General features: G+C 43.2%; 1 protein-coding gene across 3 annotated transcripts in view; it reads right to left on the reverse strand.

The window, feature by feature from the left end:
- Positions 1-24,177, reverse strand: part of LOC119799213 (extracellular sulfatase Sulf-2-like) — a 62,539-nt gene extending 38,362 nt beyond the window's left edge. For all 3 annotated transcript variants that reach the window (XM_038309037.1, XM_038309029.1, XM_038309028.1), the window contains exons 1-3: positions 23,830-24,177; positions 17,317-17,536; positions 17,077-17,197 (exon numbers count right to left, since the gene is read on the reverse strand). In XM_038309037.1, coding sequence (XP_038164965.1) covers positions 17,077-17,197; positions 17,317-17,476 — 281 coding nt within the window. In that variant the 5' untranslated portion in view covers positions 17,477-17,536; positions 23,830-24,177. The remainder of the gene's footprint in view (positions 1-17,076; positions 17,198-17,316; positions 17,537-23,829) is intronic.
- Positions 24,178-25,131: the final 954 nt, after the last annotated feature.

Here is a 25,131-nt window from a genome sequence, read left to right on the forward strand (position 1 = left end):
TGAAACATGAACGACTGGAAGTGAATACAAACAGTTTTTTTATTCAAGGTTTGTGGTGAAAACTACAGTAAGGATATAAAATCAGATATTTTTGGCCTGCTGGTTTTAACATTTTCAGTTAATTTACGGATATATAAACCATTTCTCCACAGCCAGTAAAGAAAGGAGTAATAATGATCTTATCTCCGTTCATAACGATCAATCCTCCTGGACCTCCAACCTCTGGAGTTTAACCATTTATGTTTCTTCATGTATTGTAAACCAGCTGATTGCATCGACTGATTGACTCTTCAGCAATCCCTCACACTAAGCATGCTTGTAGCGACAGTGGAGAGGAAAAACTCCCTTTGAACAGGAAGAAACCTCCAGCAGAACCAGGCTCAGTGTGAGCGGCCATCTGCTGAGGCCCACTGGGGTTCAAGGAGACAGAAGCAGACATAGAAAAAGAAGCATAGATACAAAAGGCAACTATCAACCAGCTCCACAGGCGGCCCCGTTTCCAGGAAACACAAAAGCCAGGGAGACGCTCCAGCCCTCCCCAAAAATTTTCCCGAGGATGAAGGAGCACATCCATTAGTCCCCAGTCAGAGAAACAGGGGCTACACTGGAAAAAACCCGGGCCCAAGGGTCCAAAAATCTAGAAACAAAGGGGTTGATTTGGGCAGCCCGGGGGAAGGGTGTATTTCTCTCCAGGATGGTCCACAAAACCAAACAAACAGACCAGATGAAAACTACTATGAGAAAAAAGCAGAGAAGGCAGAAAAGTTAGAGTTTTAACAACAGAAATTTTGGGAAGGGGTGGGAGAATAAGATTAGAAAGAAGCAGAATGATGAAAAAAAAGGGGTCCCCCTTTTTTCCTCCAGCTCTAAAACCCCCATAGCAGCAGAAAATATAGGATAGAAACAGGATAACCTGAGCCACCTTAAATAGAAGGGTTTATCCCAAAAGGAAAAAATTTTAAGCCTAGCCCCTTTAAAAATAAAGACAGGGTGTCCCGCCTCACACTAAAACTGGTATTGGTTTTCCCCAAGGGGAGGGGCCCGAAACCCAAAAGATCTGGGCCCCCCCATTTTTACTTTTTTGAAGTTTCCCAGGGGAAACCCTTAGTAAACCCGCGATTGAAGCGAAGGCTCTGTTTTGGAAAATAAGGAACAAAACCCCGATCTCTGAAATCAGATGGAGCTTTGGGGGATTTTTAAGGGTTTATTTGAGAAGGGGGATTTTTTAAAATTTTTTTCTGGGTTTTAACAGGAAAACCAAGAAGAGAAGCCAGGAAAAGGGAAAAAGATTAAGAACTCCTTTTTTATTTTCCAGGGAAATCTGGCGCAGCATTTTGGGGTCAGCTGAAGGCTTTTTTTAAAATTTCAGTGTTGTGGGACTTTCCCCATAGTAAAAATTACAAAAGTCCAAGCCTTTTTAAGTAACAAAAAGCAAAGGGGCTAGTTTCTCAGCATCACCCCTGGAAGGAGATTCCCCATTTTTGCAATGTTTTTTCAAAGAAAGAAGGGAAAAAACTAGAAAACCTCTTTTATCTGGGATTTTAAAAAGACAGGGCCTGATCAAAAATAACACCAAGAAATTTTTTACTTTAAAATTTTGAAAAATAAAATTTTAAATCCCCTCCCCCAAAAGAAAAAATGACCTTGGGCTAATCATTTTACTTTTTAGAAACCGGGGCCCAAAAAAAACTTTTTAACTCCCGTTTTGTCCCCATTCAGAAAACCGGGGATGGGCCACCCAAAGGAAAAAAAGTCCAGGGCCCTCCTTTAAAAAAAGGAAAATTTAAAGGCCCCCCTTCATCCGATTTGAAAAATATTTTCCCGGGGACCATCAGAAACCCCCTAAATTAACCCAGCCTGGTTTCCCCAAAAACCCCTTACCAATTTGGGGGGGGGGGGGGGTTTTTAAATTTTAAAAGAAGGTCCTAGCAAAATGAAACCCCCTTTTGGTTTTCTTTCCCCAGGTTAAAAAATTTTGGGGGGTTTTTTAATAAAAAAGAAAAAAACCAAACCCCCCCCCAAAGATCAATTTAAAACCCCTAAAACCCCCCTTTAATTTCCAACCAAAAAGGCAAAAGCCCCTTTTTTTAAAAAAATACGACAACATCAAATCCCCCCCACCCCCGGGTCCAACCGGCCCCCCGGCCCCCAGAACCCAAGGCCATTTTCGAGGGCCCCCAGAAAATCTTTTGGGCTTTCACCAAGCTGTTTCATGCTAGAAGACTCCAAAAACCCCGCTGGGAAGAACCCCCCAAAAATTCAAATTTAAAGGTGGAAATGATCGCACACTTTTTTTGGCAACACTTTTTCCCAAAATTTTTTAAAATCAAAAGGAAGAATGGATATAGGTCTAAATTTACCAAGCCCTCTTGGGGCAAGGACCCGGTTTTTTAACAAGGTTTTTAAATTAAACCCAAAAATTTAAAAACCCTTTTGGTACAAAAACCCCCTTTCCCGAATAGATTAATCACAAACTAAGAAAGGGGGAGGGGATCAAAGGGGAAGGGTTTAAAATTATTTTAAAGAATCCCATAAAATCATTGCTGGGTAGGACAGGTGGGTTTGGGCGGTTTAAAAAAGCTAAAAACCTGGGTGGGGTTTTGGGAACTGTATTAAAAAGAAATCTTTGGATTAATTTTTTTTTCTCCTCTATTAAAGAGGAGAAGTATGCCCGCTCTTCCCTTTAAAAAAAAGGGGCCTCTTATACAGCAAATAAACCAATTTTTCCCCGACTAGGAAGGATTTTTCCCCAAATGGGCCCGGGGGACGATATTTTTCTCCCCAGTTTCCTAGCATTTTTGCTTTAAAGTAAAAGCAGCCTGATTAAACCAAAAGAGCAAACTTTTCCCATTTTTTTAAAAAGTTTTTTTTTTTTCAAAGGGGCTGCCCTGTTTCCCCCAAAAGGGGTACCAGAGAACTAGCAACCCCATCAAAAAAAAAACATTAAAAACCCGTGAAGGGGAATAAGGGGGTTGGGTTTTGCCCCTCTGCACAAATGCCCCACGACCAGAGGAGAGAGAAAGTGAAGCAGATTCTTTAAAAAATTTTTTAACCCCCTTGGGGTTCCCCTTTTATCGATAAAGATCTACAAAAAATTTAAACCCTTCTTTTTTGGGGGGGGAGAACCCCTGTTTTAAAATTTTCCTGAAGGTTATTAGAAAAGGGGCCCGAGAAACAGGGCTGTGAGGAAAAACTGTTATTTTCTTTACATTTATGGGCCCTAAAGTCCCGCACAAAGTCCAAAAATAAAGAAAGTGAAATTTTGGTTTGGGCCCATTCACATTTTGAACCAAAAACCAATAGTGGTCAAATAGCATTAAAGGGGTGCCTTAAGCTATCGGGCCCTTTAATGTCAGCATGGGTGTTAAAATCCCCCACTATATGACCAGGGCAAAATTTGTCCCGTGAGGGAAAAGAATAAGTCGAGGGAGGGAAAAGAAAAAGGGTCGTTTATGAGGAACAGAAAAAATCGGGAGGGGAGGAACAAATAATCTAGGGGAGGAACAAATAGATCGTAGGTTTAGGAAACAGAAAAAGATTTTAGGTGAAAAACAGAATAGATCGCATGAGGAAAAAAATAGATCGTAGGTGAGGGAAAAGAATAGAATTTGAAGGGGAAAAAATAGATGTTTGGTAGGAACCCGAAAAAGATCGTAAGGGGTTAGGGAAAGAATAGATTCCCTAGTTAGGGAAAAGAATAGAACGTCATTTAGGAACAGAATAGGAAACGGCAGTGGGGGGAACAGAATAGAAACTTTGGTGAGGAACAAATAGATCCCAAAGGGGAGGAAAAGAAAAAAAAGAATCGTAGGGGAAGGAAAAAGAAACACGTCAGTGGGGGAAAAAGAAAAGATCGGAGGGGAGGAACAGAATTTGATCGTAGGTGAGGAACAGAAAAAGACGTAGGAGGAACAGAAAAAAAACGAAAGGGGAGGAACCGAATAGATCGTTAGTGAGGAACAGAATAGAACGAGGTGAGGGGAAAAGAAAAAGATCGTAAATGAGGAAAAAAAATAGATCGTAGGTTTAGGAACAGAAAAAATTTGTAGGTGAGGAAAAAGAAAAGATCCCAGGGGGAAAAGGGAACCAAAAGATCGAAAAAGGGGGGAACAAATGATCGTAGTGAGGAAAAAAATAGATTGTAGATGAAAGGGAAAAGGAAAAGATCGTAGGGGGGGGGAACAGAAAAGGGTTGGGGGAGATTGAGGAACAGGGGTAGAAACGTAGGTTGGGGGAAAAAGAATAGATCGTAAAGGGGGGTGAGGAAAAAGATAGATCCTAGGTGAGGGAAAAGAATAACCGTTTTAGGAAAGGAACAAAAATAAAAAATCTAGTGAGGAACAGAAAAGATTCAGGGAGTTTTAACCCCGAATAGGGATTTTTTAGGGTTTTTTAAGGGAACCAAATTAATTTCCCCCCTAAAACAAATTTTTTTATCCCCTAAGTTTTTAAACAAATTTAATTTGTTTAAGTAAAACAAAAATAGATCGTTAGGTTTTTTAGGAAACCCCCGGAAAAATTTTTAATCCCCTTCCAGTTTTTGAAAAATTTTCCCCAATAATCGAAACCCCTAAACAAATTAAAATTCCCCCCGGAAGAAGGTTTTTAAAAACAAATTTTTGATCCCTTTAGGTTTAAACCCCGAAAATAACTCCCCGGTTCCCCGGGAGGAACAGAATAGGATCCCCCTCAGTGGAGGGCCCCCAAAAAGAATTTTGAAAAAAACTTAAAGGTTGAAAAAAGGGAAAAAAGGGAAAAAAAGTCAATGAGGAAAAGAAAATAGAATTCGTAGGTGCGGGAAAAGAATAGATCGGGGTTTTGGGGGGAGGGAACAGAAAAAAAGATCGTAGGTTTTAAAAGGGAAAAAATAGAACGTTTAGTGAGGAACAAAAATAGATTTTGAGGGGGGAACCGAAAAGATCCCTAGGGGAAAGGGAAAAGAATAAAGTAGGTGAGGAACAGGAAAGATCTTATGAGGGAAAAGGAAAAAAGGAATTTTGAAAATGGGAACATAAAAAATCAAAATGAGGAACAGGGAAAAATCGTTAAAGGGGGGAACGGAAGAACTTAGATGAGGAAAAAGGATAGAACGTAGAAGAGGAACAGATAGAATTGTAAAATGAGGGAAAAAAAAAAGGGGAAAAAAGGGAAACTTTTAAAATTAGGAAAAGGAAAAAGAAACGGAAAATGAAAAAGAACAAGGGTAGAAACGTAAAAATGAGGAACAAAAATCGTAGATTTAAAGGGAAAAGAATAGAACGAAATGAGGAACAGATAGATCGGGAAAATTTAAGGAAAAAAATAGGGCTAGGGTGAAAGGAAACCCGGAAAGAAAACGTAAAAATGGGGGAACAGGGGTAATTGAATGAAAGGGAAAAAATAGAAACATAATGAGGAACAGGATAATTTATAAAATGAGGAACAGGATGAAACGTAGAGGAGGAACGAAAAGATCGTAAAAATTAGGAAAGAATAGGGTAAAAGATGAGGAAAAAGGAAAAAATTTGTAGATGAAGGGAAAAGAATAGAAACGAAAATGAGGAAAGAATAAACATAGATGAGGAAAAAGGGATAGATCATAGAGAAAGGGCCCGGGGTAGATCGTAAAAATGAGGGAAAAGAATAGATCGTAGAAGGAACAAAAATAGATCTTAAGAGGCCCGGAAAAGATCGTAGATAGGGGAAAAGAATAGATCATAGTGAGGAAAGGGGAAGGTGATCATAGATGAGGGGAAAAGGAATTTGTCGTAGAAGAGGAACAAATAGATCGGGGAGATGGAAAGGGAAAAGAATTTGATCATAGATGAAAGGGAACAGGAAAAAAGATCGAAAATGAGGAAACAGAAAAGGGGCCCTAGGTGAGGAAAAAAGGAAAAAGAAACATAGATGAAAGGAAAAGGAAAGAACAAAGATTGGGGGCCGGGTAAAAAACTAATGAAACAGGGGGAAAGAATGAATGGTGGGGGGGCGGGTTTTGAATCGTTGGAGGGGGAACCAGGGGGGGGTAGGGGGGGCATGTTGGGCGGGGGGGAGATCATTGGGGAACCAGTAAATGTTCTGTGGGCGGGGAAATTGGATCCGGGGGGAAGGGAAATTTTTGAGGAAAAGAATAAAATCAAGATGAGGAACAGGAAATCTAGATTCAAAAACCGAGAGGAAAAAGAAAAGATCCCTAGATGAGGAACAGGATTTGATCCAAAATGAGGAACGGGGCGAAGGGGGCCCGAAATAGATCCTAGATGAGGAAAAAAATAATCATAATGAGGAAAACCGGATTGAAACGTAGATGAGGAACAGAATAGAACGTAGGGAGGAACAGAATTTGATCGTAGGTTTAGGAACAGAATAGATCGTATGGAGGAGCAGAATAAACGTAGGGGGAGGAACAAATAGAACGTAGGGGAGGAACCCGAAAAAGATCGTAGGGGGAGGGGCAAAAATAGATCTAAAAAGGAGCAAAAAAAGATCGTAAATTAGGAACAGAATAGATCGTAGGTTTAGGGAAAAGAATAATTCCCTAGGTGAGGAACAGAAAAAGATGTAGGTGAAAAGGGAAATAGATCGTAGGGGAGGGAAAAAGAATCGGTAGATGGGAACAGAAAAAGGGGAGCAATGAGGAACAAAAAGATCAAAAGTGAGGAACAGAATAATCGGAGTGAGGAAAAGGATGACGTAGGTGAGGAAAACAGAATAGATCGTAGGTGAGGAACAGAATAGATCGTAGGTGAGGAACAGAATAGATCGTAGGTGAGGAACAGAATAGATCGTAGGTGAGGAACAGAATAGATCGTAGGTGAGGAACAGAATAGATCGTAGGTGAGGAACAGAATAGATCGTAGGTGAGGAACAGAATAGATCGTAGGTGAGGAACAGAATAGATCGTAGGTGAGGAACAGAATAGATCGTAGGTGAGGAACAGAATAGATCGTAGGTGAGGAACAGAATAGATCGTAGGTGAGGAACAGAATAGATCGTAGGTGAGGAACAGAATAGATCGTAGGTGAGGAACAGAATAGATCGTAGGTGAGGAACAGAATAGATCGTCAGTGAGGAACAGAATAGATCGTAGGTGAGGAACAGAATAGATCGTAGGTGAGGAACAGAATAGATCGTAGGTGAGGAACAGAATAGATCGTCAGTGAGGAACAGAATAGATCGTAGGTGAGGAACAGAATAGATCGTAGGTGAGGAACAGAATAGATCGTAGGTGAGGAACAGAATAGATCGTCAGTGAGGAACAGAATAGATCGTAGGTGAGGAACAGAATAGATCGTAGATGAGGAACAGGATAGATCGTAGATGAGGAACAGAATAGATCATAGATGAGGAACAGGATAGATCATAGATGAGGAACAGGATAGATCGTAGATGAGGAACAGAATAGATCGTAGATGAGGAACAGAATAGATCATAGATGAGGAACAGAATAGATCGTAGATGAGGAACAGGATAGATCGTAGATGAGGAACAGGATAGATCGTAGATGAGGAACAGAATAGATCGTAGATGAGGAACAGGATAGATCGTAGGTGAGGAACAGAATAGATCGTCAGTGAGGAACAGAATAGATCGTAGGTGAGGAACAGAATAGATCGTAGGTGAGGAACAGAATAGATCGTAGGTGAGGAACAGAATAGATTGTAGGTGAGGAACAGAATAGATCGTCAGTGAGGAACAGAATAGATCGTAGGTGAGGAACAGAATAGATCGTAGGTGAGGAACAGAATAGATCGTAGGTGAGGAACAGAATAGATCGTAGGTGAGGAACAGAATAGATCGTAGGTGAGGAACAGAATAGATCGTCAGTGAGGAACAGAATAGATCGTCAGTGAGGAACAGAATAGATCGTAGGTGAGGAACAGAATAGATCGTAGGTGAGGAACAGAATAGATCGTAGGTGAGGAAAAGAATAGATCGTCAGTGAGGAACAGAATAGATCGTCAGTGAGGAACAGAATAGATCGTAGGTGAGGAACAGAATAGATCGTAGGTGAGGAACAGAATAGATCGTAGGTGAGGAACAGAATAGATCGTCAGTGAGGAACAGAATAGAACGTAGGTGAGGAACAGAATAGATCGTAGGTGAGGAACAGAATAGATCGTAGGTGAGGAACAGAATAGATCGTAGGTGAGGAACAGAATAGATCGTAGGTGAGGAACAGAATAGATCGTAGGTGAGGAACAGAATAGATCGTAGGTGATGAACAGAATAGATCGTAGATGAGGAACAGAATAGATCGTAGATGAGGAACAGAATAGATTGTAGATGAGGAACAGGATAGATCGTAGGTGAGGAACAGAATAGATCGTAGATGAGGAACAGGATAGATCGTAGATGAGGAACAGAATAGATCGTAGATGAGGAACAGAATAGATCGTCAGTGAGGAACAGAATAGATCGTAGGTGAGGAACAGAATAGATCGTAGGTGAGGAACAGAATAGATCGTCAGTGAGGAACAGAATATATCGTAGGTGAGGAACAGAATAGATCGTAGGTGAGGAACAGAATAGATCGTAGGTGAGGAACAGAATAGATCGTCAGTGAGGAACAGAATAGATCGTCAGTGAGGAACAGAATAGATCGTAGGTGAGGAACAGAATAGATCGTAGGTGAGGAACAGAATAGATCGTAGGTGAGGAACAGAATAGATCGTCAGTGAGGAACAGAATAGATCGTAGGTGAGGAACAGAATAGATCGTCAGTGAGGAACAGAATAGATCGTAGGTGAGGAACAGAATAGATCGTAGGTGAGGAACAGAATAGATCGTAGGTGAGGAACAGAATAGATCGTCAGTGAGGAACAGAAAAGATCGTCAGTGAGGAACAGAATAGATCGTAGGTGAGGAACAGAATAGATCGTAGGTGAGGAACAGGATAGATCTTAGATGAGGAACAGGATAGATCGTAGATGAGGAACAGGATAGATCGTAGATGAGGAACAGAATAGATCATAGATGAGGAACAGGATAGATCATAGATGAGGAACAGGATAGATCGTAGGTGAGGAACAGAATAGATCGTAGATGAGGAACAGAATAGATCGTAGATGAGGAACAGAATAGATCATAGATGAGGAACAGAATAGATCGTAGATGAGGAACAGGATAGATCGTAGATGAGGAACAGGATAGATCGTAGATGAGGAACAGAATAGATCGTAGATGAGGAACAGGATAGATCGTAGATGAGGAACAGAATAGATCGTAGATGAGGAACAGGATAGATCGTAGATGAGGAACAGGATAGATCGTAGATGAGGAACAGAATAGATCATAGATGAGGAACAGGATAGATCATAGATGAGGAACAGGATAGATCGTAGATGAGGAACAGAATAGATCGTAGATGAGGAACAGAATAGATCATAGATGAGGAACAGGATAGATCGTAGATGAGGAACAGAATAGATCGTAGATGAGGAACAGAATAGATCATAGATGAGGAACAGGATAGATCATAGATGAGGAACAGGATAGATCGTAGATGAGGAACAGAATAGATCGTAGATGAGGAACAGAATAGATCGTAGATGAGGAACAGGATAGATCGTAGATGAGGAACAGAATAGATCATAGATGAGGAACAGGATAGATCATAGATGAGGAACAGGATAGATCGTAGATGAGGAACAGAATAGATCGTAGATGAGGAACAGAATAGATCATAGATGAGGAACAGGATAGATCGTAGATGAGGAACAGAATAGATCGTAGATGAGGAACAGAATAGATCATAGATGAGGAACAGGATAGATCATAGATGAGGAACAGGATAGATCGTAGATGAGGAACAGAATAGATCGTAGATGAGGAACAGAATAGATCATAGATGAGGAACAGAATAGATCATAGATGAGGAACAGGATAGATCGTAGATGAGGAACAGAATAGATCATAGATGAGGAACAGGATAGATCGTAGATGAGGAACAGAATAGATCGTAGATGAGGAACAGAATAGATCATAGATGAGGAACAGGATAGATCATAGATGAGGAACAGGATAGATCGTAGATGAGGAACAGAATAGATCGTAGATGAGGAACAGAATAGATCATAGATGAGGAACAGAATAGATCATAGATGAGGAACAGGATAGATCGTAGATGAGGAACAGAATAGATCGTAGATGAGGAACAGGATAGATCGTAGATGAGGAACAGAATAGATCGTAGGTGAGGAACAGAATAGATCGTCAGTGAGGAACAGAATAGATCGTAGGTGAGGAACAGAATAGATCGTAGGTGAGGAACAGAATAGATCGTCAGTGAGGAACAGAATAGATCGTAGGTGAGGAACAGAATAGATCGTAGGTGAGGAACAGAATAGATCGTAGGTGAGGAACAGAATAGATCGTCAGTGAGGAACAGAATAGATCGTAGGTGAGGAACAGAATAGATCGTCAGTGAGGAACAGAATAGATCGTCAGTGAGGAACAGAATAGATCGTAGGTGAGGAACAGAATAGATCGTCAGTGAGGAACAGAATAGATCGTAGGTGAGGAACAGAATAGATCGTAGATGAGGAACAGAATAGATCGTCAGTGAGGAACAGAATAGATCGTAGGTGAGGAGCAGAATAGATCGTAGGTGAGGAGCAGAATAGATCGTAGGTGAGGAACAGAATAGATCGTAGGTGAGGAACAGAATAGATCGTAGGTGAGGAACAGAATAGATCGTAGGTGAGGAACAGAATAGATCGTAGGTGAGGAACAGAATAGATCGTAGGTGAGGAGCAGAATAGATCGTAGGTGAGGAACAGAATAGATCGTAGGTGAGGAACAGAATAGATCGTAGGTGAGGAACAGAATAGATCGTAGGTGAGGAACAGAATAGATCGTAGGTGAGGAGCAGAATAGATCGTAGGTGAGGAACAGAATAGATCGTAGGTGAGGAACAGAATAGATCGTAGGTGAGGAGCAGAATAGATCGTAGGTGAGGAGCAGAATAGATCGTAGGTGAGGAACAGAATAGATCGTAGGTGAGGAACAGAATAGATCGTAGGTGAGGAACAGAATAGATCGTAGGTGAGGAGCAGAATAGATCGTAGGTGAGGAACAGAATAGATCGTAGATGAGGAACAGAAAAGCGAGGAGCATTGAGGAACAGAATAGATCATCAGTGAGGAACAGAATAGATCGTAGGTGAGGAACAGGATAGATCGTAGGTGAGGAACAGAATAAATCGTAGGTGAGGAACAGAATAGATCGTAGGTGAGGAACAGAATAGATCGTAGGTGAGGAACAGAATAGATCGTAGGTGAGGAACAGAATAGATCGTAGGTGAGGAACAGAATAGATCGTAGGTGAGGAACAGAATAGATCGTAGGTGAGGAACAGAATAGATCGTAGATGAGGAATAGAATAGATCGTAGGTGAGGAACAGAATAGATCGTAGGTGAGGAACAGAATAGATCGTCAGTGAGGAACAGAATAGATCGTAGGTGAGGAACAGAATAGATCGTAGGTGAGGAACAGAATAGATCGTAGGTGAGGAACAGAATAGATCGTAGGTGAGGAACAGAATAGATCGTCAGTGAGGAACAGAATAGATCGTAGGTGAGGAACAGAATAGATCGTAGGTGAGGAACAGAATAGATCGTAGGTGAGGAACAGAATAGATCGTCAGTGAGGAACAGAATAGATCGTAGGTGAGGAACAGAATAGATCGTAGGTGAGGAACAGAATAGATCGTAGGTGAGGAACAGAATAGATCGTCAGTGAGGAACAGAATAGATCGTAGGTGAGGAACAGAATAGATCGTAGGTGAGGAACAGAATAGATCGTAGGTGAGGAACAGAATAGATCGTAGGTGAGGAACAGGATAGATCTTAGATGAGGAACAGGATAGATCGTAGATGAGGAACAGGATAGATCGTAGATGAGGAACAGAATAGATCATAGATGAGGAACAGGATAGATCATAGATGAGGAACAGGATAGATCGTAGATGAGGAACAGAATAGATCGTAGATGAGGAACAGAATAGATCATAGATGAGGAACAGAATAGATCGTAGATGAGGAACAGGATAGATCGTAGATGAGGAACAGGATAGATCATAGATGAGGAACAGAATAGATCGTAGATGAGGAACAGGATAGATCGTAGATGAGGAACAGAATAGATCGTAGATGAGGAACAGGATAGATCGTAGATGAGGAACAGGATAGATCGTAGATGAGGAACAGGATAGATCATAGATGAGGAACAGGATAGATCGTAGATGAGGAACAGAATAGATCGTAGATGAGGAACAGAATAGATCATAGATGAGGAACAGGATAGATCGTAGATGAGGAACAGAATAGATCGTAGATGAGGAACAGAATAGATCATAGATGAGGAACAGGATAGATCATAGATGAGGAACAGGATAGATCGTAGATGAGGAACAGAATAGATCGTAGATGAGGAACAGAATAGATCATAGATGAGGAACAGAATAGATCATAGATGAGGAACAGGATAGATCGTAGATGAGGAACAGAATAGATCGTAGATGAGGAACAGGATAGATCGTAGATGAGGAACAGAATAGATCGTAGGTGAGGAACAGAATAGATCGTCAGTGAGGAACAGAATAGATCGTAGGTGAGGAACAGAATAGATCGTAGGTGAGGAACAGAATAGATCGTCAGTGAGGAACAGAATAGATCGTAGGTGAGGAACAGAATAGATCGTAGGTGAGGAACAGAATAGATCGTAGGTGAGGAACAGAATAGATCGTCAGTGAGGAACAGAATAGATCGTAGGTGAGGAACAGAATAGATCGTCAGTGAGGAACAGAATAGATCGTCAGTGAGGAACAGAATAGATCGTAGGTGAGGAACAGAATAGATCGTCAGTGAGGAACAGAATAGATCGTAGGTGAGGAACAGAATAGATCGTCAGTGAGGAACAGAATAGATCGTAGGTGAGGAACAGAATAGATCGTCAGTGAGGAACAGAATAGATCGTAGATGAGGAACAGAATAGATCGTCAGTGAGGAACAGAATAGATCGTAGGTGAGGAGCAGAATAGATCGTAGGTGAGGAGCAGAATAGATCGTAGGTGAGGAACAGAATAGATCGTAGGTGAGGAACAGAATAGATCGTAGGTGAGGAACAGAATAGATCGTAGGTGAGGAACAGAATAGATCGTAGGTGAGGAACAGAATAGATCGTAGGTGAGGAGCAGAATAGATCGTAGGTGAGGAACAGAATAGATCGTAGGTGAGGAACAGAATAGATCGTAGGTGAGGAACAGAATAGATCGTAGGTGAGGAACAGAATAGATCGTAGGTGAGGAGCAGAATAGATCGTAGGTGAGGAGCAGAATAGATCGTAGGTGAGGAACAGAATAGATCGTAGGTGAGGAACAGAATAGATCGTAGGTGAGGAACAGAATAGATCGTAGATGAGGAACAGAATAGATCGTCAGTGAGGAACAGAATAGATCGTAGATGAGGAACAGAAAAGCGAGGAGCATTGAGGAACAGAATAGATCATCAGTGAGGAACAGAATAGATCGTAGGTGAGGAACAGGATAGATCGTAGGTGAGGAACAGAATAGATCGTAGGTGAGGAACAGAATAGATCGTAGGTGAGGAACAGAATAGATCGTAGGTGAGGAACAGAATAGATCGTAGGTGAGGAACAGAATAGATCGTAGGTGAGGAACAGAATAGATCGTAGGTGAGGAACAGAATAGATCGTAGGTGAGGAACAGAATAGATCGTAGATGAGGAATAGAATAGATCGTAGGTGAGGAACAGAATAGATCGTAGGTGAGGAACAGAATAGATCGTCAGTGAGGAACAGAATAGATCGTAGGTGAGGAACAGAATAGATCGTAGGTGAGGAACAGAATAGATCGTAGGTGAGGAACAGAATAGATCGTAGGTGAGGAACAGAATAGATCGTAGGTGAGGAACAGAATAGATCGTAGGTGAGGAACAGAATAGATCGTAGGTGAGGAGCAGAATAGATCGTAGGTGAGGAACAGAATAGATTATCAGTGAGGAACAGAATAGATCGTAGATGAGGAACAGAATAGATCGTAGGTGAGGAGCAGAATAGATCGTAGGTGAGGAACAGAATAGATAGTAGGTGAGGAACAGAATAGATCATCAGTGAGGAACAGAATAGATCGTAGGTGAGGAACAGAATAGATCGTAGGTGAGGAGCAGAATAGATCGTAGGTGAGGAGCAGAATAGATCGTAGGTGAGGAACAGAATAGATCGTAGGTGAGGAACAGAATAGATCGTAGGTGAGGAACAGAATAGATCGTAGGTGAGGAGCAGAATAGATCGTAGGTGAGGAACAGAATAGATCGTAGGTGAGGAACAGAATAGATCGTAGGTGAGGAACAGAATAGATCGTAGGTGAGGAACAGAATAGATCGTAGGTGAGGAGCAGAATAGATCGTAGGTGAGGAACAGAATAGATCATCAGTGAGGAACAGAATAGATCATCAGTGAGGAACAGAATAGATCGTAGATGAGGAACAGAATAGATCGTAGATGAGGAACAGAATAGATCGTAGATGAGGAACAGGATAGATCGTAGATGAGGAACAGAATAGATCGTAGGTGAGGAACAGAATAGATCATCAGTGAGGAACAGAATAGATCGTAGATGAGGAACAGAATAGATCGTAGATGAGGAACAGAATAGATCGTAGATGAGGAACAGAATAGATCGTAGGTGAGGAACAGAATAGATTGTAGATGAGGAACAGAATAGATCGTAGGTGAGGAACAGAATAGATTATCAGTGAGGAACAGAATAGATCGTAGATGAGGAACAGAATAGATCGTAGATGAGGAACAGAATAGATCGTAGATGAGGAACAGAATAGATCGTAGGTGAGGAACAGAATAGATTGTAGATGAGGAACAGAATAGATCGTAGGTGAGGAACAGAATAGATTATCAGTGAGGAACAGAATAGATCGTAGATGAGGAACAGAATAGATCATCAGTGAGGAACAGAATAGATCGTAGGTGAGGAACAGGATAGATCGTAGATGAGGAACAGAATAGATCGTAGGTGAGGAACAGAATAGATCATCAGTGAGGAACAGAATAGATCGTAGATGAGGAACAGAATAGATCGTAGATGAGGAACAGAATAGATCGTAGATGAGGAACAGAATAGATCGTAGGTGAGGAACAGAATAGATTGTAGATGAGGAACAGAATAGATCGTAGGTGAGGAACAGAATAGATTATCAGTGAGGAACAGAATAGATCGTAGATGAGGAACAGAATAGATTATCAGTGAGGAACAGAATAGATCGTAGGTGAGGAACAGAATAGATTATCAGTGAGGAACAGAATAGATCGTAGATGAGGAACAGAATAGATCGTAGATGAGGAACAGAATAGATCGTAGATGAGGAACAGAATAGATCGTAGGTGAGGAACAGAATAGATTGTAGATGAGGAACAGAATAGATCGTAGGTGAGGAACAGAATAGATTATCAGTGAGGAACAGAATAGATCGTAGATGAGGAACAGAATAGATCGTAGGTGAGGAACAGAATAGATTATCAGTGAGGAACAGAATAGATCGTAGATGAGGAACAGGATAGATCGTAGATGAGGAACAGAATAGATCGTAGGTGAGGAACAGAATAGATCATCAGTGAGGAACAGAATAGATCGTAGATGAGGAACAGAATAGATCGTAGATGAGGAACAGAATAGATCGTAGATGAGGAACAGAATAGATCGTAGGTGAGGAACAGAATAGATCATCAGTGAGGAACAGAATAGATCGTAGGTGAGGAACAGGATAGATCGTAGATGAGGAACAGAATAGATTATCAGTGAGGAACAGAATAGATCGTAGATGAGGAACAGAATAGATCGTAGATGAGGAACAGAATAGATTATCAGTGAGGAACAGAATAGATCGTAGATGAGGAACAGAATAGATTATCAGTGAGGAACAGAATAGATCGTAGATGAGGAACAGAATAGATTATCAGTGAGGAACAGAATAGATCGTAGATGAGGAACAGAATAGATTATCAGTGAGGAACAGAATAGATCGTAGATGAGGAACAGAATAGATCGTAGGTGAGGAACAGAATAGATTATCAGTGAGGAACAGAATAGATCGTAGATGAGGAACAGAATAGATCGTAGATGAGGAACAGAATAGATCGTAGATGAGGAACAGAATAGATCGTAGGTGAGGAACATAATAGATTGTAGATGAGGAACAGAATAGATCGTAGGTGAGGAACAGAATAGATTATCAGTGAGGAACAGAATAGATCGTAGATGAGGAACAGAATAGATCGTAGGTGAGGAACAGAATAGATTATCAGTGAGGAACAGAATAGATCGTAGATGAGGAACAGAATAGATCGTAGATGAGGAACAGAATAGATCGTAGATGAGGAACAGAATAGATCGTAGGTGAGGAACAGAATAGATCGTAGATGAGGAACAGAATAGATCGTAGGTGAGGAACAGAATAGATCGTAGGTGAGGAACAGAATAGATCGTAGGTGAGGAACAGAATAGATCGTAGATGAGGAACAGAATAGATCGTAGGTGAGGAACAGAATAGATCGTAGGTGAGGAACAGAATAGATCGTAGGTGAGGAACAGAATAGATCGTAGATGAGGAACAGAATAGATCGTAGGTGAGGAACAGAATAGATCGTAGGTGAGGAACAGAATAGATTGTAGATGAGGAACAGAATAGATCGTAGGTGAGGAACAGAATAGATCGTAGGTGAGGAACAAAATAGATCGTAGATGAGGAACAGAATAGATCGTAGGTGAGGAACAGAATAGATCGTAGGTGAGGAACAGAATAGATCGTAGATGAGGAACAGAATAGATCGTAGATGAGGAACAGGATAGATCGTAGGTGAGGAACAGAATAGATCGTAGGTGAGGAACAGAATAGATCGTAGATGAGGAACAGAATAGATCGTAGATGAGGAACAGAATAGATCGTAAGTGAGGAACAGAAAAGCGAGGAGCATTGAGGAACAGAAGAGGACCGGCTGAACAGAACCGATCTGAGATCCGGTTAAAGCTGCTGTGTTTGGGAAGACCACCCTCTGACTTACTTCCCAGTGAGCATGCTGGAACGGGACGGACAGCACATGGGCGTGGTCACGAAGGCGTTGGAGAAGAAGGTCCCGCCCTCCTCCATGATGCGGCGGGTTTTGTTCATGGCCTGCATGGATCCTGAACACAGATGGGAGAATCTCACTAGCTTCACAGTGGAAAACATCTGCAGAGGAACATAAACATCCTGAGCTTCTGCTTCCACATTCTAGAGCCAAACAGCCTCCATGGCGGCGTACCGAGCTCCACGTCCTGGTCGTCTGTCAGGATCAGGATGATGTTGGGACGGATGTTGCGTCTGTCCCTCTGGATGCGCGGCTTCAGCCGTTGGCCAGAGGGAAACTGAGCCTCACCCAGCATCACTGAGAGGAGCAGGAAGAGGAGGAGTCTGGCCAACATGGCCGCCGCCAGCAGGTCGGGTTGAACTCAAAGGGTGAAGAGATAAGTGGCTTCTCCAACCTAAAGGGACACACACAGAGAAGAACATCTGAGCATCTTCCAGATGGTTCTCATTAACAGAGTGGCGCAGGGATGGGCCTGAAGGTGGCGCTGTTTTCCACAGAGCACAGCTCAGGAATCACTAAGACTTTTCAGATCTTTACAGCAGATCAAGAAAAACGAATCTATTGTATCTTTGGACTGAACCCGTCCAGAACCAAAGGTCCAGATATGGAGGCCGGCCGGCCGGCTATGGTTCCCAGTAGCAGCAGAGAACAGGAGGGAGTGAGCTCTCTCACTGTCCTGTAGGATCTGTGCGCTGCGTCTATTAGTCACCTGGGGGTCAGAAACCCCGCAGGCAGAACAAGGTTCAGTCACACAGCTACAGTTACAGGCTGCAAGTACAAACATCACAGATTAATAGATGTTCACATTACTGCCAACATCACAGGAAGTAGCTGTTTATTGTGATGATCTCCATGGGAACCAAGCTGCAGGGGTTGGCTTTACTGATTTTCTCATTAGACCGAAAATTAGTTTTTAGTGTTGGCTGCTTAAATCTTCTAATGAGGAAAATCTGAAATCTAAAATTTAGCCCCTTTGAACAAGAAAACACATAAAAATATCTCCATCCCAGATGTTGCTGGAGTCTCAAGAGGATTTTCTCCAAATAAATCCCAGAACCTTTCAAACCAAACAGACCCTGAAACAGAGACTAGTTCCTCCTAAAGACCCCCCCCCTCCCCCCCCAGAGTGGTGTCTGCAGGTCAATGCAGGGAGGAATGATCTGATCTTAATATTGGAGAAACCAAACAACCTCTCCACAGACGCATGGCCCAACACAGAAGAGCGCCCTCCTCTGGACAAGACTCTGCGCTACATCTACACCTGATGGACGGAGGACATTCTCTGGAGGACCAGAATGTTCACATCTTGGACAAAGAAGACAGGCGGTATTCCAGCTAACATAGACGCAGTCTTTTTAGGATGGAAAAGACGAGGCCTTGTCAGGTTTAAAGATTTGTATCAGGAAGGTTTTTTTTTGTGCAATATTCAATGATCTGTGTGTAAAACTTAAACCTACCAATTCAAACTACTGGAGGTATTTACAGATTTGCCGCTTTATTTCGTTTTTGGAACAAACACTCTAAACTTTCCAAATGAACCAGAGCTGCAGTTCTGGATGATATGTTTGCTCTCTGCACTGATCTAAAGGGCCTCATTCTAGAATTCACTCCATTATCACCTCACAAGGGCAGAATATTTATGTTAAGGTGAAAGTTTAGTGGGATAATGAAGTGGAAGAGCCAGATAGTAAATGGGAAGAGGCTGTGCATAGAGGGACTACATCCTGCGCACGTTTAGCCTTAATCCAGTTTAAAGTCTCACACCGGATGCATTATTCTAAAGCTAGACTGGCAAAAAGATTTAAGAATATGGATAAAAGGTTCAAAGATGATCTGAATGGATGTTTGATCTAATGTTGTACTTCAAATTAGAAAAGATTATATATATGCTAAGAGGATTCTGTGATCGGTTTTATGGCGTTTGGAATCCATTAATAAAATATTTAGAAAAACTCAAGACGCTTCCTGAGAATCCCTAAGAGTAATGCATCGAAATCTGAAGACCTACAGAAGTTAAGTACATGGAATGAATAAGGTTTTTCTTTTATGTGTGGTAGGAATATGTGTCCATATATGCGTATACATTGTGGTTGTATTTTCTATTTGTAGTGAAGACTACTATTTTTTTGTTGTTGTTGTTTTTTTCTGACATTTTGAACTGAAAAATCTTCCTGGATGGAAGAGAAACGTCTTCAAACTTGGAAACAAAGTCCAGAGGATTAATTTTTAAAATATTTTAACTTTTCTGGACGACTCTTAACTTTCTGCTTCTGAATGCAGACAAAACAGAAGTTGTGGTGAATTTATTCCATGTGCAGAATAAACTGTCTGACCATGAATAGAGCTCGAATCACTCTTTCATTTATTGTTCTAACACACAGCTAGTACGGCGCGTTTTCATAGACAATATATGAAAGTACGAATTATATCTGAATAAATAAGATATTTACCAAAAACATCTTAAAGTATCACAACATCATATCACCATAGCAACATCAATTAAAACTCCATCACCCAGAGCAGCCGGAGGAACAACCTGCTCATTTCTTTATAGAGTGCAGGTCAGGAAGTGGACTTCAGAGGGCGCTAGAAACAAGAGCAGCTTTTAGAGCAGCGTTAGAACCAGAGTCATGGACCTTCCATCTTCATCCAGCCACCAGCAGCTGCTGACATTCTGCAGAAGTCCCACCCATCCAGCACTGACTGGCCTTGTACCGCCCCCTAATCTGCCACATCCAGGTTATATCATCCCATCATTATGAAACTGACCTAAAAACAGCCAGCCGGCAGGATTAGTCCGACTGATGGGAGGTCGACCCGTTTCCAGGAAAAGCAGCCGGATTCAGATGACCTCCTCTAGAGAGGGACCCATGATGAGGAACCCAACCAGAACATTTAAAGCTGTGCTGCTGATCTCAGACCTTCAGAGAGTTTATCAGTGATGAATCAGACGCTTCTGGTTCTGATCCGGTCGTCTGCTCACTGAGCGCCGCTTCCAACTGAGCGCCGCTTCCAACTGAGCGCCGCTTCCAAGCATATTCATGGAAAGTTGGTAAAAATGGCATAAAAAGCTGCAGGAGTTCAGAGAAAACTACAGCAGTGAGAGGATCATAAAGCAGGTCTGCTGCCGGATCAGAACCTGAAGACCCACCCACCCACCCTGAGTGACAACAGTGGGTCTGACTGATGAGGACGGAGCAGGGTTCAAAGGTTAGAAGGAGCTGCAGCCTGTTTTAATCCATCAACTCAAAGAACAAATGAAATAATTCAGATTTCCTTAGACTTATTATACGATCAGACCCTAAACGCATCCTGAGCTCTCGCTCTCTTTTTGGTAGAAATGCTGCTCAAGCTGACATCTACATGTGGAGAAAATGAAACAATCAGGAGCAAATCATATAAGATTACATGCAACAAGAGGAACAGCGTAGAAAGTTTCCATTTGACGTGAATAACTGTATGAGGAGTGGGACCGGACCCAGATGGATGGACCGCAGCAGTTCTGACCCCATCAGAACCGGCCCCCAGTCCCAGTCAGCCCACATCTTTGATCCACATTCACCCGGAAAACATTCATCCATCATTTTAGCCCTAAAATTGATTGTTTTTCTCCAAAGCTGTGAGATGTGGATCAGTATAGAATGAACCAATGGAGAACCTCCCATCCGGAGGTAGGAGAACATCTCTACTTTGGACTGCTGGATCCTGGGTTTGGAGCCAGAACTTCCTCCACCTTCAGACCGTCTGGGTCCATCTGGCCTCATCTAGTCTGGAATAGAAGCATGTTCACGCTCCGGTGATCTGCAACGGTCCCAAACCTCTGAGCGGGGGGGGGGGGGGGGGGCGGGTCTAAGTGGCCGGCTGCCAAATGGACTCAGAGTGTCAATAAAGGCGGAGCCTAATGTGGCCCAAACACTCCTTCATTCATATTCATCAGATGAAGGGAAAGAGAGTTGAAAGGTCACTGTGGTGGTTTCCATGGTAACCGGTGTGTAAACACATCAGCGCCGAGCTACAGGGTCTCTTCCTTGAACAGTGGGTGGGGGGGGGGGGGGGGGGGGTAGTTTACATGGCTCCGCCCATCAGCTCTGCAGGACGGGGCCCCCCCATCCCATCAACAGACTTTATCACAACCTAAAAAAAGAAACAATTCCTGTTTCCTATCTAAGTAAAACCAGCTGATTGCATCGACTCATTGACTCTTCAGCAATCCCTCACACTAAGCATGCTTGTAGCGACAGTGGAGAGGAAAAACTCCCTTTGAACAGGAAGAAACCTCCAGCAGAACCAGGCTCAGTGTGAGCGGCCATCTGCTGAGGCCCACTGGGGTTCAAGGAGACAGAAGCAGACATAGAAAAAGAAGCATAGATACAAAAGGCAACTGTCAACCAGCTCCACAGGCGGCCTCGTCTACAGTGGCTCATCCTCACCAGGGGTCCAAGTGGTCCCAGCTCTGACACTCTGGGTGGGTGTTAGATGTTTAGTGAAGAAGGCTGCCTGCTGCACCCAGTTCTGGAGGACATTTTAAATGAAGTTCAGAGATTTAAGTTCCAGTTACTGGTCTGGGTTTCCACCAGGTACCAGCAGGGTGTCTGCCAGCGGGATGATTAACCTCTCACTAACCGCTAGTTAGCCAAAGATGACGTCCACCTGGGAAGGTTTCTAAACTACAGACGCCCAGTTGGTCTTCTAAAGCAGTGATTCACGGGTAATAGCACCCCTAGTGGCCCACCATTACATTGCAGAAAATATGGGGTTTTGCTCTGAAAGGAACTAAATGCTAAATAAACCAAGATTTTATCAACCAACTAAATCTTGATTGATTTAAAAAAAATCAAAAGACATGCCAAGGTTGAACAGCACTGTGAGGCGTTCAGGGTGATGCTTAAAAGTTGGTTTATTTAAGCTTAAATTCCTCTCAGGTTTAAATTTTTGTTAGAATTTAAAGACTGAGGAAGAAGTGAACAAGCTGCAGATGGAAGACTGATGATGATGATGATGATGATGATGATGATGATGATAAAGAAAATTGATATTTTTTGTCAAAACATGCAAATATGTTTTTAGAGGAGAACCAAAGAGTTCGGGTCAGAGGTGATGATGTCAGGCTGAACCATGAGGAGGTCATTCATGTCGACTGGCAGCTTTTAATTAAACCTAAAGCTCCAATGAAGCCTTCTGAAAGATTTATCCTCCTTCAGTTGAAGCTTGTCTGTGAGTCTGTTCACTCAGAGACTTGTTGAGATGGAAACAGGAAACTCTTCTCAGTGCTTCTTCTAATTCAGGACAAACATGAAGCGTTTAGATCCGTCTCTCAGGGAAGGTCTCATCCCTGCAGCAGAACCACCAACATCCTCATCCTGTAGCAGCTGTGGATCCTTCTGTCACTAGAAACAGTATGGAGGAGGACAGGAATGTGTCTGCAGCGCCGCCCAGTCACGGTGAAGAACAGTCTTCAGTTCTGGTCATGAGTATCGGATGGAGTTCATGGACACAAGCAGCTGAGATGGGCCTCCTCCTGCAGCACCCAGTGATGAAGGGTCCTAAGGACGTGTTTAAAGCAGGTCCTCCTCCGAGGAGAACCTGGACTTGATAGCTAATAACCAATATCTGGTATGGCACCACCTTTAAGGTCCCTGAAGAAGGAGGTCTAAGGATCTGAGCCGAATGTGCTACCACGAACCGGAGACATCCCACAGAGACGACATGGAAACAGCAGGAGCACAGCGAAGGCTAGAACATGAGATGAACTTAATGGGCAAAACAATGAGAAGAAGACGGGAAGCAGAGAACAGGAAGTCTAACACGAGAGCTTCAACGCTGAGGATAATAAACCTGGAGGAGCAGAAATAAGGTTAGGAAATATTTGCTTTAAGTAGAAAAAGAAGGTTTTACTTCAGGAGAACCGAACACTGGAATAAAGACGAAAAAAAGAATAAAAACCCAAGAAAACGATAATAAACAGAGAAATGAACTCGATACGGCAAGCCGTTATTGAATATAACCACAGGGAGAGGATGAGCAAGCAGACAGGGAGAGGGATGACCCAATCAGGGGCTTTATGTGGCATATCTATAAAGTCTTTTTGGCTTCAGCTGTGCTGTGGCGGCGGCGGCGGCGGCAGCGGCGGCCAGTCAGAACCTCACAGAAACGGCTCCACCAGTTCAAACTAGGCTGAAAATACCCGAAGGTCCTCTCTCAGCCATAAAACTGTATCCATTAAACTTTGTCCTCATAACATGGTTTCTTTTTACTCCAATCATCTTTACCGGGTAAACTTTACCAGTTTACCTTCCAGTTTTAATCAACTAATGGCGTCAGCTCAGACAGGAAGCATTCAGAGCCACAGAAAAGGACTCATTTCAGAAAGTCTGACTTCTAACCAATAAAGATCTGCTAGTTGGAGCCTAACTGGAACTTCAGGGGATTTCCTGGCTTTCTTCTACTGGATGCTTCTGAGAGCAAATCTCTACAGAACAATAAAGAAAGTAAAGCAGAGGATTTCAGTGAGAGGAGGCGATAAAATCAGCAGAGCTCCTCCTGGATTATCATCATCTAACTCCTCATCTCATCAAACTAGAAGCAGTTTCAGCGCCCAGGAGGAACCCAACAGACTGACCCTCTCTGGAGCAGGGGGAACCCATCAGACTGACCCTCTCTGGAGCAGGAGGAACCCAGCAGACTTACCCGCTCTGGAACATGAAGATCTGAATCTAGCAGGAAAACTGCAGAATCGTCCTCCTCAGACTCGATCACTTCTCCTTTTTTCTTCCTCTTTTCGTTCTCTCTCTTCCTCTCAGCTGACGTTTCAGACTCAAATCTCTCACAGCTTCTGCTTTTCTCCTCATTGTCTCCGGCTGTTAACTGCTCCTCATGGCTGCCTTGCTCGTGGGCCTCTGGCACCAAACTGACAACCTGTGCTCCTCCTCCTCTCAGGTCCTGTTAGTGGTTGTCGTGGCGGCGGTCATAGCAATGATCCCCGTGGTAACAGCCTCGACAACCACAGCCTCCTCCTCTCCATCCTGCTGCCCCCTCCCTCCCTCCCTCCCTCCCTCCCTCCCTCCCTCCCTCCCTCCCTCCCTCCCTCCCTCCCTCCCTCCCTCCCTCCCTCCCTCCCTCCCTCCCTCCCTCCCTCCCTCCCTCCATTGTCTCTCCTCCCTCTCTGCAGTTCTCCTGTTTGCTGCTGGATGTGATTCAACCTGAAACATCCTTTCTCCCTGCTGGTTATTAAGCATGAAGGCAGCATTAGGGGCAGGTATCGGTTCTGATCATGAAGGCGGCGTTGGGGGCGGGTATCGGTTCTGATCATGAAGGCGGTGTTGGGGGCAGGTATCGGTTCTGATCATGAAGGCGGTGTTGGGGGCAGGTATCGGTTCTGATCATGAAGGCGGTGTTGGGGGCAGGTATCGGTTCTGATCATGAAGGCGGCGTTGGGGGCGGGTATCGGTTCTGATCATGAAGGCGGCGTTGGGGGCGGGTATCGGTTCTGATCATGAAGGCGGCGTTGGGGGCAGGTATCGGTTCTGATCATGAAGGCAGTGTTGGGGGCAGGTATCGGTTCTGATCATGAAGGCGGTGTTGGGGGCAGGTATCGGTTCTGATCATGAAGGCGGCGTTGGGGGCGGGTATCGGTTCTGATCATGAAGGCAGCATTAGGGGCGGGTATCGGTTCTGATCATGAAGGCAGCATTAGGGGCGGGTATCGGTTCTGATCATGAAGGCGGTGTTGGGGGCAGGTATCGGTTCTGATCATGAAGGCGGTGTTGGGGGCTGGTATCGGTTCTGATCATGAAGGCGGTGTTGGGGGCAGGTATCGGTTCTGATCATGAAGGCAGCATTAGGGGCGGGTATCGGTTCTGATCATGAAGGCAGCATTAGGGGCGGGTATCGGTTCTGATCATGAAGGCGGCGTTGGGGGCGGGTATCGGTTCTGATCATGAAGGCGGCGTTGGGGGCAGGTATCGGTTCTGATCATGAAGGCAGCATTAG

The sequence above is a fragment of the Cyprinodon tularosa genome, unplaced genomic scaffold, assembly GCF_016077235.1.
Source record: "Cyprinodon tularosa strain WSP-4 unplaced genomic scaffold, ASM1607723v1 ctg1176, whole genome shotgun sequence".
Classification (NCBI taxonomy): domain Eukaryota; kingdom Metazoa; phylum Chordata; class Actinopteri; order Cyprinodontiformes; family Cyprinodontidae; genus Cyprinodon; species Cyprinodon tularosa.